Raw genomic sequence first — 17,660 nt, 5'->3', positions numbered from 1 at the left:
TGCCCCCCCCCCGCCTCGTCCTTCAGGGGCTGCTGAGGGGGCTTGGTTCGCTATGGAGGGGCTGCGTTGGCCGAGCGCTTTCCGCGGCGGAAGGGCCCCGCAGAAGAAGCGGTGTCCGTCCCCGCTGCCCGGGGCGGCCACTCTCCCGGGCAGGGCCGGCGCCTCCCAGCCGTGCCGGCGGCGCCTCTTCGGGAGCGCGGGCTCCCGGCGGCCGGAGCCCGGCTGTAAGCGCTCTCCGTCCCGCTGCCCGCCTTCTCTAGGCCCCGCGGAGCAGGCGTGAAGGGCGGCGGGGACCGGGCCGGGCCGCACCGGCGGGGAGGTGGCTGGGCCTGGGGGAGGCGGGGTGAAGGCGGGCGTGGGGAGAGGGTCCTGTGCTGTGCTTTGTCCAATCCTTGTGTTTTCATGGCAATTTCAGGAGCCAGTAAGGATGCCGGTCAGGTTAAGGCACCTCCCGGGGAAGGTTCTTATCAACAATGATCTGATAAATTTTGTGTGGTTTCAGCTTTATTTCCCCCCCATCCGTGTAGTGTCCGATTAGTAGTGTGTCCAGCCGTTGGGTTTGTGTCCAGCCCTGTGTGAGGCTGGGAAGCAGCTGCTTGTTAGCCATCTCCCTTACAGCATGGTAGGTAGAAGGTAGCTGATCTGGAAACGGGACTGTTTCCTCTGTTTTAGCTGCTAGTCAGTAATAAAAAGTGTTTTTCCTTTTGTAAGGTACTCTTTTTTTTCCCCCTGCCATCTAGTAAGTTCCTTTAGAAATGTCACAGTAAAGCCCTTGCCCATGTTTGAGTGGGTACTTTAAAAAAGTTCTTAAAGCTGTCCTTCAAAAGGAGCAGCCTCATTACTGAATGTGGCTTAGCAGACCTCAAGTTAGGAATTGGAGACCTTAAAGGAAATGTGGCCTAAGGGGAAGGTATGGGATTCAAGGGAAGCCTAACAGTAATATTGTAACTTGCTAAAGCAAATGGGGAAGACCAGTGCGGGCTGTCTTGGTCCCACACTGATCTTGATAATTTAAGGGTAAGACTTTAAATTCCTGTTACAGGGTACAATTAACATTATTTTCTGTCTTGATCCTACTCTGCTGGCTCATGCTCTCATAGGTGTTTAGTACTCTTGCATACCTGACTGGTTGCAGCTAGTGGCCTTGAGGTCTGTTTGCTTTTCATGTGTTGTTGTGTTCTGAACTTCCAGGGAGTTTCGGCTAAAGGGTTCTGTGCAGTGCTGGGAGATTCAGTAATTCAGACCCATTTGTAGAAATGCTTATGATACTGCTATTAAACTCCATTTAAAACTGGTTTAGACTCAAACTACTTTGAACTTTGATATAGTAAAGGTCACTTCCAAGGTGTGGGGTTTTTTTTTTTTCTTTTTAGTCAACAGGTTTCTAAAACACCTGTAGTATTTCTGGAAGCTTGTTTTTTTTTTTTTTTGGTCTTGTTGATACACTGATGAAAAAAGCTTGGGTAAAAATAATAAAATTGTGTAAAAAGAATAAATTCAGACTTTACAATTTTTGTGATAATAGGGACAAAAATGTTATGGGCATGGAAGAGTGGGAACAGCTAAAGGATCCCTATTTGAAATAATCATCTAAATTTTAATCTTGAAACTAAAATTACTGAACGAAGTACTTATTCTTCTCTAGGCCTGAAGGGAAAGTCCAGTTTGAAAACCCTACCAAAAATTAAAGAAAATCTTGAAGTCACCAAAGTGACAGGCGACCAAAGGTCTGTTAGAACTCAGTCAAATACACTATTATTAACATTAACTAATCATTTATATTGTTTTGCCTGCATGAGAAAATCTCTTGGAGATACACAGTCTGAATTATCAGTAAACTGATGTTTGTCAGACTATTTGTTGATAACTTATAAAGACATTTTTGTAGTTTTTGTTGCCTTCCTCTACAACAGTGTAGTTCTGTGTGCTGAGCTTAGCTCTGTTCTCCAACTGCAGGAATCAAGTGAATGTGAAAGAAACGACAAACTTGGAAAAAAATGAAGAGAAAATAGAAGAAAGCACTGTATTGCTGAAGGTGAGAATGCTGTCTTGCTCTTCTAACTATTGGTATCTTATGGAGGATAAGTCAAAGAAATGTGGCATGTTAAATTCTTTTTCTAATCAAGTAGAATTTGCTGTGAGTTACGTGTGTGCACACACATTTTTCAGGCTGAACTTGGTCCTTTACTTTGGTGACATTTTTCCTGTGTCTTTGGCCAGAATAAAAGCTGTTGGAGCTATTGGTAGCATGGGAAAACATCAATACTAATTATCCATAATGAATAAAGGCCGTAGCAATTGTTGTGTGGAAGATATCTCATTAGAGTGTGATTCCAGAGAATTGCTCATTTCTGGTTCAGACACAGACATTTGGCAAGTCACTGTTTGCGCTCTTCCTCATGTTAGTAAAACTGGAACAAAGTATTTTGAGATGACTGAGCAGAAGTGGACAGTTAATACTGCAACGGCAAGAAAAGTTTGGTGTGTTTGAACTAAAATCTGCTACAGCAAAGGGCGCAAGTGATATTGCTGTAAAAATATTTTTCTTTAAAATGTTAGCTCTTATTTAGAGTCTGCTAATTATTTGTGTTTCCTGGAAGTGCTTAGTTTTGTAGAATATACTGTGTACACAACACAGTTGTTTGTATTTACAGAAATGGTCTAGGATTCTGAAAGTGAGTGGCATGAATTGGGCCTCTTAAATAAATAAAAGTCAGGGAAATTCACTACTCCACTGTTGTCTTATGTATAACTTCAGTTGATGTCAGTATGCCTTCACTGGAAGTCTCATCCAGCAAAGGTTGTAGGATCAAATTATTGGGTATTCGTTAGGAATTTTAGAACTATAAATCAGATTGCAGATTTGTTAATGATGCATGAAAAATCCTGGTACAAATTACACTGTGAATAGCAAGTTTAAGTGGTGAAGTACCAGACAGTAAGTTTCTGAACACTTACTAATGTAGGAATACATTTAATTGCATTTCTTTGTCTGCATCCAGTTTTCTCAGGTTGTTTGTTTCGGTCACTTAATTTTAGGAATCCCTGGTAATCAACTCTGAAAGTAAGGAAAGTTTGAAAAATGATGAAATGACTTCAAGTGAGTATATTAGCAATACATCATATTAAATAACTTTAATATCTGTATAAAACTAATTTGAAAATTTACGATATACTTTTAATTATATTTCTGTAAAAGTACTGGTGTGCTGATCTTGTACTGGTTCTGACTGCATGATATTAGAAAGTAAAGGCTTTGAGACCACTAGCTGGACTTCTGCCTCTTATTCCAGCATGTGGCTTGGTTCACATGACTTGATTGTCGGCAGCACGGGCAGGATAGGAGCCCCACAAGACCTGAGACAAGTCTTGAGCCCAGCCTGTTGAATGATCTTGGTTTTATCTGTGACAGAACTAGTCGTTGACATGAGTTCTTCAGTGTACTCAAGCCTGCATTTTTAAAAGCTTGTGCCTAAATAGTTTGTCCTTCTGAAAATAAACCTGCCCAAGAATTACCTTATCAGAGGCTGAATTCTTCAGGTATTTCTAGTGAGCCTTGGCAAGGAAGGAGTCTTCTATTAGCTTATTGCAGTACAAACTGGGCTTCAGGATGCCCTTTGTTTATTTGTTTCTTTAACTGTATTATGATTAAGGTACTGTATTAAGTTTAAGATGCTGACTTGACAATATTTAGCTCCTCACAGAATGAAATTTAGGTAAGGAAATCCTGATGGTTTGTAGAAGATGATACTTTTTTTGGGTAGCCACCTTTTTTTGTCTCTTTCTCTAGGTACAGGAATGACTCTTCCCACAGGTGTTTCAACCTTTCTCCTAGAGTGTTTGGATGTAGACTCCACTGCAGATTATAACACAGGTGCTAGTGACAGTCTGAACAGTTGCCCATCCCCTGAAACATTCAGAGATGAAGGTTCAGGTGAGACTTCTGGGTTTTTTGAGCTTTATTTAATGAAGAAAATGTGGGGGGACTATCTACGATAGAAAGACTAGTGGTCTCTCTTGCTGTGACTCACCAGGTCGGATCTTTGCTATAAGACAACTGCCGCTTAACATCAGATCTCTGTATCTTATCCTCCAGTCCAGTGTGAATCAGGTCCTGGTGTAATCTGAATCATACTGTAAGCTTAAAGTACTCACTGTCGATACAAGCTGTTTATTGAGGATGACCAACAAATCTGCTTTGAATCAAATTCCCCCCAAACTTTTCTGTGGCTGTTTTGAGCCAAGGCAGTGCCTTCTCTTTGCTTTAAAGGTCCTGTCTTGCCAATGTGATTGCTTTCAGTTTGGTCACAAATTTAATAACTCAATGAACATCAGCATAAGAAGCTTGCACTTGTATCTTTTATATAGAAGAAAGAAGTAATTTTTACTCTGAGGACTCTGGCAAGTACAAGAACTCTACTCTCCTGGACTCCAGCAAAGCAGTGACCATAGACAAGATACCACAGATTTCAAATCTTTCAGCAATATTAGGTAATTCTTTTCTACAATACTTAAGAATATATACATAAACAAATTTCACTCTAGTGGAACCTGTATAAAATATGTAATGATAATTTCATTTAAGGCGTGCCTACATAAAGGGGGACAGCTCCCTGTTAGTAGTCTGTGCTTGCTTCTAATGCTTTGCTTTATAATTTAGTGTGCACTAAAACTTTGTCTGGTCTGCTTAGCCTTTTCTTTTAAAGTTTGGCTTTTATGTTTTTTAGAACCTGTACGGGATGATTTTCAAGAGCAATACGCTAGAAGGTAATCTGCAAAACAGACTCTTTGATGCACCTAAATGTTCAGGTTTTTCTCTCTTGAATGATATTTAAAAGAAAGGCCATTATGAAACCTCTGATCCTGCAAACATTTCTGTTGAGTTTCAGCTACCTGTGTCCTCGCTAACTTTGAAATTGGTTCATTAAGTCAGATAAGAGTTTGCCTTAAAGACTTTTGTCTTGGTCTTGCAGCTGTAGGGAAATCAATGTAAGAAACCTCAGTGAAGGATTTTATGGAAGGTGATGTTTATTTACAAAATCCCTAAGTAAGTTGCTTTTATCCAATTGCACTTAGTCTGTCAGATTTCATTCAGTCACAGGCAGCAAGATGTGTGCGCCCAGGTGGTCTGGCCAGGATTGCCTGTGCAGTACAGAGTATGAAGGGTACCTGTTGTTAAGTCCTCATTAAGTCTCGGGTGTTCTGTGCTTGCCCAGGACAAAATTATGTTTTGGCAAATCTTTTATGTTCTTTAGGAGTCATCAGCTTACATGGGGCAGCTTATATGAAGTCCTTTGCTTCAGACTCTTGCTGGCCTGGCTTCAGCCTTCGTAAATCTTGGGCCAGGTTGTTGCCCACTGTCAGTTTTTTTTTCTTATTTGGAATACATGTCCACAAGGAAGTGGAATGGTGTACGTGATATGCAGCAACCCTATTGCCACTCTCCTGTTGCTAAGATGCCAGGTTTTCTGTTGACAAGTCATCTCTGGTGTGGTTTTATCACAATGGAGGGGTCTTCTGTACTTCGCCTTGTCACAGTGCCGCCTTTGCGTCCTGACATAAAAATCTGAGTAACGTGAGTGTTTTTCTAGGAACAGTATCATTTCTTTTAACCTTTGTGCTGCTGTTTCCAGTTCTACATGCAGACATTTCCATTTATAACTCATTTATACTAACGTTACAGTGTTACAGATATCTACAGAATCTGAATTTTCTTGTGAATCCAATTTTCCCCTGCATCCTCCTTAAATACTTCTGTCCTAGTATGTTTCAGTGCTGAGTACTTTAGTGAATGTCTTTTGTGGGTGTTAAATTGCAAGTATCTTCAGAATAAGCTGTGCCACTTGATAAACTATCAGATAACTGTAAAGTGTGATGAAGTGATTTAGTAACAATATTTCTAAAAATAGGCCTTATCCCTTTTTACTCAGTCTGTGTTTTCCTATGATCTCCTTGTACATTTTTTTGAATGATAACATTAATTCAGAATAGTTGTTTACTTTTTTTTTTCCTCTCCTAGAAAGAGACTGTCAAATTGCAGTTACAGTTCTTCAGCATTAAGTGTTTCAACTACTCTGGCAGGTAAAACATGACCTGAAGCAGTTCTAGTAGCTGTGAGACAACAGAATATTCTACCCAAACTTAAATGATGGCAAAATGTCAGAATTGGGCTTTCACTGGGTCATTGTCTCTGTGGTACAGGCTAAGCTTAAGTGTGTCTAGAAGGGAAAGTGTGAATTGAAAATCTTCCCTGTAAATAAGACTTGGTTCTGACTAATGTATTAGAATAAAAAAAACCACCCAAAACCCCAGACCTTGTATTTTTCCATTTAATTACCTGTGGTGCTCAATGAAAACTAGCACTTCTTATTTAACTTATCCAGGAACAGAACTGTTTGTGTCATGCTCCTTACTTGAACTTATTTCCTATCAGCTTCACAAATACTATTAGGAGTCCCTCATGTAACTACAGTTCTGAACCGTGACTGATGCAATTCTGGCTGTGGCCCAGGTACCACATAATTTTCCCCGGCTTAATTTGGACTGTAGTAGCAGCAGAAGTTGCCACTGGCAAAGACTGCTGTGATTATGCAATTCCTCTGCTCCCACAGTGTGTGTGTGTAGCAGTAAATAGCCAGGTGAACATAAGATTAATAAGCAGCCTTGCTTCTTCGAGAAAAGGGATAGGAGTAAAGCAGCCCTGTTTGTGGGAAGAGGGAGATGAGGGTTATATTGAGGGGAGGAAGTGTGTTTACATGGGTGGCTTTGAAATGATCCCTCTTTGAAAACCATCCTGTAAGACATGGGTTGGAGAGTAGCCGTGGTCTTTATCTCGAAGTTAATTAATTTGTTGGAAATTTATCACAGGAAAAAAAGTCTGTAAAATTACAGCTGCAAGAGAGAGAACTCCAGACCTAAAAACTGGTATGCGCTGTTCTTCACCGTTAGGACCGGAAAGAAAGGTGAAAGAGCCTTAATAAATCATCCAGCTTGTAACATAGATGACTTGCTACTTCCTTGTATAGGTAGAAGATTCCACCTAGAAGTTCTCTTGAAAGGGGTGCCTGCAGAGAGTGAAGATGTAGCTTGTCTCTACCTCTGGATAGCAGTAATAGTCATGGGTGCCCCCTAAGCTCACTGTTTTTCAGGCTGACTGTGTCAGTGGTAGCGAATCAGTTGTGTAGAGCTCAAGTATGACAGTGGGACTCTGTTAGTGCTTACCAGACTATAGAGATTCACTTTATAACACAAAATGTAATTGTTTCACCCTTTAGCCTGACAGTCAAACTGCTAAACCCAAAAGGCTGAAGTGTGAGAAAAAAGAAAAAAATTCTAATACATTAGGAGAAGGTACGTCGTCATTCAGTCAGCTTGATGCCCCAGGAAACGCTTTGGCCAAATCAGTGGGGTTGACAGAAGTACTGCCATCGAAACAGACAGATGCTGTGGTGGTAAGTATTCCCATTGTGCCCTGCTGATTAGCAAAGGCATAAAATTGGAGTGAGAGTTTTGAATCATGACAAAAGTTACAACTGAATAGGAGAAGTGGTAGGAAGTGCTTTATTGCCTAGTTGATACACTGAAATGTGCGTTCTGCGCTGCACTAAATAGATTCTTTGTCTTAATTTTGAAGAGTGTAAGACCAAAAAAAGTGAATGACAGGAATTCAGTAGTTAAACCCTAAGAACTGTTAGTAATTCTAAATGGAGTTGTTATTCCCCTAGTACACAGTACTAGTTATACTGTAGGACTAATAATAAACAGCGAAGAATTGGAAACTGATACTGAAGTCTTCTCTGTTTTTGTTTAGGAGATGAGTTCGACCATGCTGATCATGGAGGAAAATAAAGCCCTAAAAAATCCTGGTTATGCTCAGCCTGCAAAGCTAAGTGTGAGTGTCTATTCTGATACGTTTTTTTTTTTTTAATGATTAAAACCAAATGACTTGGTCTTCATGGCACTGTCCAATTCTGGCTATACTTATGCTACAATACAAATTGCACAACAAACGACGCGTTAAATTCAATCAGCTGGGCAGTTAAAAAACTACAACAAAACCCCTAGGTATCTGGTTTGTATTTTTGCAAAATCTTCTAATGTAAAACCAGCACCCAGTAGCTTTACTTGCATTGCTTCTCTGATACAAACAAACTTGATATTTAAATGCCAGTTTGAATTCTTTGTCAGTAAAGGTAGTATAGTACTACCACTTCTCTCAGCAGGAATAGAAGTAATGTCCCTGTCACTTTCATGCCATAGCTCCCAACTGAATCAGCAAACTGTACAATTTCTTAGAAAAAGGGAAACTGTTACAATAGAAAATCTGCCTAATTTTGCAGGAAAACCTACTGGGCTTTCCTAGTGTTGTAAAACTCAGTATATTGTTGCAAGCATACTTGTGTTTATGGATACTAGATTAACAAATAGAGAACATCAGGGTCTTGTTGGAGGCTGAAGACAGGAATCACTGGAGTCCTAAATCATATTTTTTAAGCAATTGAACGTCTTTTGCTTGAGCCAAGAAGTGTTGGCCAATTTGAATTGTTGTCTGTTACTTAATTGGGCAGCTATTGCTGTATGTTTTGTATTTTGACGGGACTGTAGCTTAGCTTGTCACCAGCGTGCCAAGTCAGGGAAGACCTCTTCCTGAATACCACAGGTCCATATGTAAATTCAGAAGAAATTGTTCCTGCATCTCTGCGCTCAGAAAAAGAAATTATTCCTCAAAGTCCAGAAGAAAAGAATATTTTTAAGGTTCTAATTTTATTGCAGTCTTGAAGTCCGGTTTTGGCATGCTAGTATGTAATGTACTATATGGGAGTGGGAGGTGTCCCTGTCCATGGCAGGGGGGTTGGAACTAGATGATCTTTAAGGTCCCTTCCAACCTGAACTATTCTGTGATATATTTAAGCCTTACAATATTACAAACAGCTGAAGAGAATGTTTAAGTTTGAAGCTTTCTATCACCCTTTCTCATAGCATATTAATTGTACACAAGTAGTCTTAAATGTTTTCTAATGACATCCCTTGAAATCTGTACGTCATCTCTAATTGCCCCATAGGAAAGCTAGAAGAATATTTCTTCAATGGAAATAGTTGTGTGAATGAAATGTCATTTATCTTTTCAGCCTCTGTGTGGCAGACGAGAAATCTGCTCCATTGTTAGAACTTCACCGGGCCAGAAGCCTCGGGGGCTTCACCGAATTCCAGTTAACAAAAAAGCCTTCCGCCCTCCTGAAGGAGTGCCTGAAGGTAATATAGAATTGGTGCACTGTGCAGATGGTAACTGGCTATTTGAGTGTTTAAAGGTGTTTGGGTTTCTTTTGAAAGTATGAATATTTGGAAAAACCACAAGGCTAAAGATTAAAAGAGGCAGAAGACTTCAAATTTCTGACATAACAGTGTTCTCGTGCAGCAGTACTTCAATAACAGACTACACTAACGTTTTCTGCTCCAAGGATCTCCAAGGACAAAGAAATTAATACAATCTAGCTATTTCCTAGGCTAGATCATTAAGGACAGAAGGTGCTACTAGGTAACTCTGGGAATATCTGCACCTCTTCAAGTTACTCCTAAACTCAACTTTGAGCTTCACTGCTGGTATGGAGACTCCCTAGAAAAGATACCAGCTTGTTTAGTAGACTGTTGTCCTGTGCCTTATTTCTAGGGTGAATATGTATGACTTGTGCTTTCAGCCATTGGTGTGTTTTGTATCTTGCTCAGCTAAACTGAGCTCTTTAGCATCCAGTATTATTTCCCCCTGAAAGCAGTTCAAGTAATAGGGTGTGTTTTTCTTTAAAGATTATCAGTTTCTTTCTAAAGGTTTTTGTTCTTTTTTCCTGAGACCCTTAACATAGGGGAAGCTCCTTTTCTTCACTTCCTAGATTTTTGTTAAACAAAAAGGAGAACTGGGTACAAAACTATCTCATTGCTACCATAGAGGTAAAATTCCATCCCCTTCTGATCTCTTGAAGTTTCTCAGTGTGCCACTGGATGGCATATGTCTTCCCAAGTTTAAAGTAGTTCTTTACAATGTCTGCAAGTTTTCTGCAAGTTTATTTGTCACTTATGCTGTATTAATTTAATACAGATACTGCATAAGCATAATAACTCTCAAAAATATGTAATATACACAAATTTTTCGACAGAATTGCAGTCTCATAGGTCCAAATACTGTCCTACTTTATTACAGATTGAGCTACATGCAGCATCTAGAATGCAGGGAAGTGCTTTTAAATGTGTGTATGTATTAATGACAATCATCCGGTGCTTCTGTACACATCAAAGAATAAGGAAGTTAAATCATGTGCCCAAGAGAACTGTGATAATACAGAACATAGCTTGTGCTTGGTAGGCAAGTGGTTCTGAGAAATCAGCAAGTGGTGTTGTCAGAACAAAAGTTTGGTTTTGTTACTACTTTTCTAGCAGGGAATCGGGGATTAGAGTGCTTAAAGTGGCGGTGGTGGGTTTCTTATGCTGGATGTTTTCATCTCTGCTCAAGGAATCTTTCAGATGATGCTCTTTTTCATTAGGAATGCACATACACTCAAAACTATTGTTCTCTTCTCACTGGTAATTGATCTACAAGATTCAGATCCTCCCAAACAAATGATAGCATAGATATCTATAGAACATCTAAACAGCTTGTCAGATCAATGAGCTTTCTCTTACACTCGAATGTGCCACTTTACTGATAGTATTTAACTTATCACTTTTTTTCCACAGATCCTATTACGAGTACTAAAATTTGGATCTGCTGTAAACACAGATGAGACTTAAAGATTTCAGCAGGAGTCCACAGAAGAAATAACTGTCTTGCTACTGTGGCAAGGAGGTGAAACAGAATTACTTGCCAGCAATTAATGACTGTATCTTTTTTGGCATATACGTTGTTTGAAGTTTAGTATAATGCTTTGCAGTAAATACTTTATTCAAGTACTTAATATTAAAGTATTTTGTACAAGCAACTAGATCTGATTCTGGATGTTTTTCTGTAAAGAGTTCATATAGATGATTCTTCAGTTCATCTAGATTTTTAAAAAGTGTGATTCAAGAACAGCCGACCAGATTGTGTTAATGGAATTATTTTTGGCTCTTGTTGTGCCAAGATTTCTAGATTTCCCTAGTAGCATTAGCATCTAAAGATGTGACCTCTTCTTGGGTTAAGAAGTGTTAACACTGTTTATAAAGGTAAACTGCATGTCCTGGAAATGGCTATGTGAAGCATTCATGTATTCTCAGCAACTCAGAAGTCAATAGTACACTACCGTTAAACTACCCGAATACTTGGGTCTGCAGAACTTTGGAGGTACGGGACTCTGTGTGTTCTGCTGTGAATTGATTTCTAAACATGAATATAGGTTACCTTCACCCTACTGCAGGCTAGCTTTTTATGATCAGCACTGTCAGCACTCTGGACGCATCCCCTGCCCAACTGCTGTCATCTCAGGCTCCTTCCCATTTCATCTCACTTATTTTATAATATCACCTGTCTCAGTCATTGTTTCTTCTAGTGGCATCAGACTTGTGCAGAGGAAATAGGTGCCTTACATGAATACAAGGGTGGAAAAAAAACCTTTTTTATAGCTGAACTGTTTCAAGAGCTGGATATTGACACTCTGGATTTTCAGGTTACTGCTCATGCTACATGGCACATAAATTAGATTCCCAGTGCTTAACAGTTCAGCTTGTGGATTGTTAATCTATTAATGTCGTTCTTCAGCAGCGTGATGAATGCCTCAGAATACACTGACAAGAGCAATTATTCTCCAGTTGCATTCACTGCAGTCTAAAGTAATTTGGATCCTGACTGTTCTCACTACAACACCCCCTACTCAGACTCTTTTGTAGACATAAAGGAAGTTTTTTTTAATGTTTTAAAATGATAGTATAGCTGTCCAAACCTCTTGAACTCTGAGTTTGTTTCTCAGTCTTATAACCCAGAATATTCATGCCCTGTAAAATAGTTCTGTGTTTCCAAAAAGAGCATGTCAAGAAGACACATAAAATCCATAACTTTTAATTAGTTTGACTACGTTTGAAAACGTCTGTGAAAGTTCAGACCCTGAGCCTTTTCCCATTGCTCTGGGGTAGAAGGAAGTGCAAATAAATGCTGCTAGATTGGTCTATGAATGAGTATTGTATAAACGTACTATATGGCTGAAGGTTAAAAATGATACATTAAGTAAGTTATTTTTCCTTTAAGCATTAGTAGAATGAGTTCTGCCAATAACTCCTTGGAGTTCTCTCGGGTATGCTTCTAATTATCAATATCCTTGTTCTTGCAAATACTAAGCCACTGGTAATTATGCAAGAATCTAAGCCCCTAGGAGACAGAGGTGAGCTCCTTCATGTAGCTTTAAGCAAAATAGGAAGTTATATATCTAGTAAGTTGTGATTGTGGTGATCGTTCAAGTAAAGGATGGTCCAGAATGAGAGATGTTTATTGTAAGGGTGTTCTAGGAGTCCTAGGAAAAAGCATTTTGCCCCAAAACCCTTTTGTAGTTTCTATACAAGGGACAGAGTAATACTGACAAACTGATTGGAGAGCACAAGAGAAGAAAATATGGCATGTAACTGTGGAGTTGGCTGTAGCAGGCTGAAAACTGCCAAGTTTTGTTTTTCCTGATGTGATGAGGCTATATAGAAGGACAGAAATATCATGAACCACAATCTTTCTTGTCCTTCCCTTCAGTTACGAAAGTGCTGCTTCTTATTTCCATCTTTTGTCTGACTCTTGGAGAAAGTATAATTAATTACCCGGCTAGCCTCTGCCCCAGGGAAGGAAAGGCCGCAACAATATCTACTCTTGTTCTGCTTTTCTCAAAGGGAAGGCATTTTCCCATGTTTTGGTTTTAAACTGAAGAATGACTACATAAAATTTCATTCAAAGTGGAAACTGTCTCTTCCGTGTTAGTGGATAAAGGTTATGGGTCGCAGCCAGTTAATGGGTCGTGCAGAAGAGCTTATTTGTGCAGTGATTCAGGAGAGAAATCTGTTCAGTGTCAATAGGGCAGCGCTGGCACGTCCCAGACATGATGAAGTCTTAATGGCTTGAATGGAATCGCTTACAGGGAGTCAGTCTGCACAAGAGCCGTGATAATACTTTATCATGAGGAATTGTGCATTGTAGATGCATGTTTAGTGAGTGTATTATACATAAATCGACAAGAGGTCTTTCATTAACACTGCTCAGTTATTTTTGTTATCTGAAGTGTACTTCTAGGAGACTTTGACGCAAAGTGCTCAGAGACGATGGAAGATGTGTGATTCCAGCAGCGGAGTTCTACAGGGGCTGGCTGTTGGAGGGTACAGACCTGGCAGGCGCATGGTTCTGGTTTGGTTCATAATCTCTAAACACAGAAAGGATGGGTTTGGGGCCCAAGGCAATACGTGCTGAATGGACACGTAAATTGAAATTCATATTCTTTGTGTAGGTACCAAGATTTGTCTACAGGGAAGCTTTTACTGGAAAATGGATGATGAAACTTGTATTTATCCCTTTTTCTCTTACTGTCCATCTTCCCCTCCCTTTATTAAAGTATGTCAGTCAAGCCTATCAGAATCACTTGCTATTAATTTAGGAGTTTTGGAACAGGTTAATATTTACTTCTCGAGGGACTCTATCAGCTTGAATTGTAATGCATTTGAGATTAGCTAAACCTGCAGTGCTGCAAATTCTGAAAATACTGGAAACTGAGTTGTATATCCTGGCCAAAATTCTATTATTTCGTAGTGTTCCCTCAGGACTTTTTATATTTGAGACTGTATTTACATGCCTATCTCGAAGGCAGGAGGCTTTCATGTGGTGAAAGGATGCAAAGATCAGCCATCTGTAGGTCTGTGGCAGGCATGTGTGTCTTCATACAGAGCAAGGGGAAAAAGATGCATCTAAACATTAAATCCTGTTTTCTGTTATACTTATCTTCAACTTCTAGTGAAACCCAAAGCTCCTACAGATGGCTGATTGTGAGAAACATTATATAGATGCGTTAGACATGTACTAAACCACGCCTTTTAAAAATAATCTGCTTAATTTAATCTTACATCATGTGCTGTTTTACTTCAATTCCATTTTCTAGGGAGAGCAGATGCGTCTGTTTTGTCAGTCCTTAATTAAACTTTCTAGTAGTGTTCTATCTGAGCAGCGAGACATTGAAGGAGATTCAACTGTACCCAGTGCTTCCATTTCATTTAAATTCACTAATAAAGAGTTTTTGCAAGAATCTGCAGATTTTTGATTTTTATAAAATCGATTTTGATTTTATAAAATCGATGACGCTTTTTTTTGTTTGTTTGTTTTGCTTATATCTCTGTGCTGGGTTCGCCTTATGTCCTAAATACTATTTTGTAGATGTTTGTTTTTTCTCGGTTTAGGGCTAAAACAAGCCGCCTGTCCCTGCTGCGTCCCCGCCCCTGGCCCCGCCCCCCGCCATGGCCCCGCCCCTCCTCCCCGCCCCGGCCCCGCCGAGTGACTAATGTCTGTCATATGACTGTGACACCGAATGGAGTCGGGCGGGTGGAACTAGCCGCGGCGAGGGGACGGCGCTGCGCGGAGCCCAGCGCCTCGGCGGCGGGGGCCAGCGGCGGCGCCCCAAGATGCCGCCCACCCTCTTCCAGAAGCTCTTCAACAAGAAGCACGGGCTCATCTCCCCGGCCAGGGACGCCCGCGACGACTGTGTCTTCAGGTAACCGCTACCGCGGCCGCCCTCCTCCCCTCACCCGAACTTCTGCGCCGAGTTCCCTGCCGCCCTCCGCTGCCTGCTCGGCAGCCGCCCGTGCTGCAGCGGGGCCGCTTGGCGCGGCTCCCCTCGGCCTCTCGCGTACCGCTGGCCTCGGGCTCCGTCCCCCGCCCCGCCGCGGGAGCCCCCGGGGCGCTGAGGTGCCCCGGGCCCCTTAGGCGGGCGCTGGGCGGGAGCCCCCCCGGGGCCGCCACGTCGGGGACGCCGCGCTGTCTTCCCTCACGGCTGCCTCCCCTCCCGGGGGCCGCCTCTTCTCACGGCCGGGTCCCCTCACGGCTGTCTTCCCCCCTGGTGGTGGCGTCTCCTCAGGGCTGCTTCCTTTCAGGCTTTCTTGCCCCTCTCCTGGGGGTCGCGTCTCCTCACGGCTGGGGTCACTCCTGGTTGTCTTTCCCCCCCCCCGCCCCGGGGGCCGCCTCCCCTCAGTGCCGGGTCCTCTCATGGCTGTCTTCCCCCCCCGCCGGGGGCCGCCCTGACGGGAGGCACGACCTGGCCCTCAGGAGAGGCGGCCCCCTCGCAGCGCGGCCCCCCCGCAGCGGAGCGGGGCTCAGCTCCATCTCGGCCCCGTCGCCGCCTTCCTGTCGGTTTCGCCTGGTCACGATCGGCGGTGGGTTGTGGGGCCCCGGGCTCCCCGCGGGGATGCTGCAGGCCGGGGAGGAGGGAAAGGCGCCATTCCGCTTGAGGCGGGCAGGCGAGTGGCCATCCCCGGAGAGCAACCTCCGAAACGTGAAGGAATGGGGGGAGAGAAAAAACGCGAAGTTTTGGCCGCTGCCAGGAGAGGTGTAGGGTTTCTCGTGAAATTTGTCATGCTCTAACCGCAACAAAACTGGATCCGCCGAGGGGTGCCAAGCACAACACGGGGAGGCCGGAGGAAGGCAGCCTTTCTCCCGCAGACCCTTCTCTGCCCCCTCGGCCCTGGGGTCGCGAAAGCTCTCGGTGGGGTTTGGGTGGGGGCTGTGGTGCACGGTCCTGCATGGGGACTTGGTGCGGGGAGAGGCTTCCCCCAGCACCGGGGCCTAGGACTTCCCCAGGGCCTCCTCCAGGGTCGGTTAGCTTGGAAACAGGTAGTTTTTGTGGCTGTGAAATACACGTTGTTCCACGAGTGGATCACGATTACGCTGGAAAGCAACACAGTCCCAGCAGTGGTTGGCGGTGTGAAGAGGTAACCTGCAAAATCATTTTAAAGCACAGAGTTTGCGGCTTGGATGCAAGTACAATGTGCTTTATTAGTAAGAGTTACGTACTTCTTGAAACACTTCTAACAGTGTGGTGACGCTCTCCTCCCACCCGCTGCCTCAAAATTTATTGCCTGCAAATGACCGGCCCTTGGGTTGCTCTGTGAAGGGAGATCTCTGGCTGACGGGCTTAATTTTATGCGGTGGGATATTCCTTTTAGCTGCAGTGATACAATTGAGCAATTTAGATGGTTAATAGTATATCTGCAGTCTTTTAAGCGTCACGGTTTTCACAGAATATTGATGGCTCTTTTTGTGTCCTCATAGAGTCAGGACACAGTCCTGGACACTACCTGAAGTCCAGAGCTTTAACTGCTAGCATGCGCCTTTTAAAGACACTGATCACAGCTGCTCGCACACCTCTCCACTTACTGTGAAGGTGGTTGCTTTTTTTAAGTGATTTTTTTTTTTTTTTTTTTTAGGGGACAAAACGTTTTAATGATGTCTGTGTCATCTTATTTTCTAAATCAGTGTAATACTGGGATCAGAACCCTTGGTGGGGAAGAGGCACTAAGACTGCTCTGTATCACTGCCCTGCCTTTTTCCCCCTGTTAAGTTGTTCATTAGTGATGGATTTATGTAGAGACTCATGGCTCATTCAACAGCTGCAGTGCAGACCCTGGGGCAGAAATGTGGGGATCACGCCTGTGTTGAAAGGAGTGATAGTCCCGCAAGTCCTCTTCTTCCCTCTTTACCTGCATTGTTCTGTGCCAAACTGGATGTGAAATTTAAGATAGGTCACTCTGCTCTTCTCTCCTCCATTCATGTAGTGCTGTTTCATTTTGTGATGTGAACTGTCAACCAATAATTAGTGAATTTGCAGTTATTTTTTTTGGCAGACCCATGGGTAGAAAATTCCGTAGGAGACTGACGGCTCTTCTGACTAAGGCCTTGGGGCGGTGGGAGACCTGGCTCTTGCTTAGAAAGCCAAGTATCATTTTTTGAAGACTAATACAGATGCCCTCTAGGCATGTTGCCTAACGACTGCTTTCATTTTCCAAATGGGGTTAAGTCTTTAGTTAATCCTCACTATGTATGGTCTTATCAGTTACTGGTGAAACTTCTGGATAGTACGCAAAATAAAGACTGTTATTTATTACAGCTGGGTCTTTAGAGGCTGGAAACAAGCACTCTGGATTTTTAGACTGTTCCTGGTTCCAGTAAACCTGAAGGCAAGAGCCTCATCAATTTCAGTGGAGCAAGGTTTTGTTTATGGATTGATATATTATTATCTCTCTATATTCTAAATAACAGAACACTTTCCAAATATTCTGAACGTTGTTATTTCTGTCTTCACTTTGAAAGCTTGGTCCTGTTACTGAGGAGACTGTGTAGAATAACCATGAAAAAAATACATACATTCTCTTAATATATTTTGTGAATAATATGTACTTAGAGGAAACTCCAACTACTCTGGCAGTGACATCAGTATAGCAGAACACTTAAGGATGATTTTGATGCTCATTCTTTTTTCGAATATGAATATATTTTGCATTTCTGTCAGGCTTATTGTGAAAATTTACCAGGACGTAAATTCTACTTCATCTGTGCTTACACTGCTTCAAAAATAAAATTATTAATACTTTTTAGGGGAAACATATTTTGTTTAGTTGTTTGTTTGTTTGTTTGGGCTTTTTTTCCTACTCTTTCTTTCTGTGCTGCGAGTCTGTGAAATTTATGCGTCTGG

At 42.2% G+C, this 17,660-nt stretch overlaps 2 protein-coding genes across 4 annotated transcripts in view; both read left to right on the top strand.

Annotated features, from left to right (window-relative positions):
• Positions 1 to 14,224, top strand: MEIKIN (meiotic kinetochore factor). 2 transcript variants are annotated; one of them, XR_008468928.1, is made up of 14 exons: positions 1 to 224; positions 1,646 to 1,727; positions 1,957 to 2,035; positions 3,040 to 3,100; positions 3,791 to 3,934; positions 4,369 to 4,491; positions 4,728 to 4,767; positions 6,020 to 6,081; positions 6,868 to 6,962; positions 7,275 to 7,451; positions 7,811 to 7,891; positions 9,129 to 9,252; positions 10,726 to 10,868; positions 14,129 to 14,182. XR_008468928.1 is itself a non-coding variant. In XM_054217833.1 (13 exons), the coding sequence occupies exons 1-13, from the start codon at positions 53 to 55 to the stop codon at positions 10,770 to 10,772; spliced, it is 1,287 nt and encodes a 428-aa protein (XP_054073808.1). In that variant the 5' UTR covers positions 1 to 52; the 3' UTR covers positions 10,773 to 14,224. The 2 variants fall into 2 exon arrangements, 1 of the variants encoding a protein (XP_054073808.1); XM_054217833.1 differs by having other exon boundaries at positions 10,726 to 14,224.
• Positions 14,225 to 14,487: 263 nt separating this feature from the next.
• FNIP1 (folliculin interacting protein 1) overlaps positions 14,488 to 17,660 on the top strand; it is a 69,401-nt gene continuing 66,228 nt past the window's right edge. For both annotated transcript variants that reach the window (XM_054217224.1, XM_054217221.1), the window contains exon 1: positions 14,488 to 14,687. In XM_054217224.1, coding sequence (XP_054073199.1) covers positions 14,599 to 14,687 — 89 coding nt within the window. In that variant the 5' untranslated portion in view covers positions 14,488 to 14,598. The remainder of the gene's footprint in view (positions 14,688 to 17,660) is intronic.

Source organism: Rissa tridactyla, chromosome 11 (genome assembly GCF_028500815.1).
Source record: "Rissa tridactyla isolate bRisTri1 chromosome 11, bRisTri1.patW.cur.20221130, whole genome shotgun sequence".
In the NCBI taxonomy this organism is placed as follows: domain Eukaryota; kingdom Metazoa; phylum Chordata; class Aves; order Charadriiformes; family Laridae; genus Rissa; species Rissa tridactyla.
The sequence above is the reverse complement of the archived record's forward strand: the minus strand, read 5'-3'. Positions and strand labels throughout refer to the sequence as shown.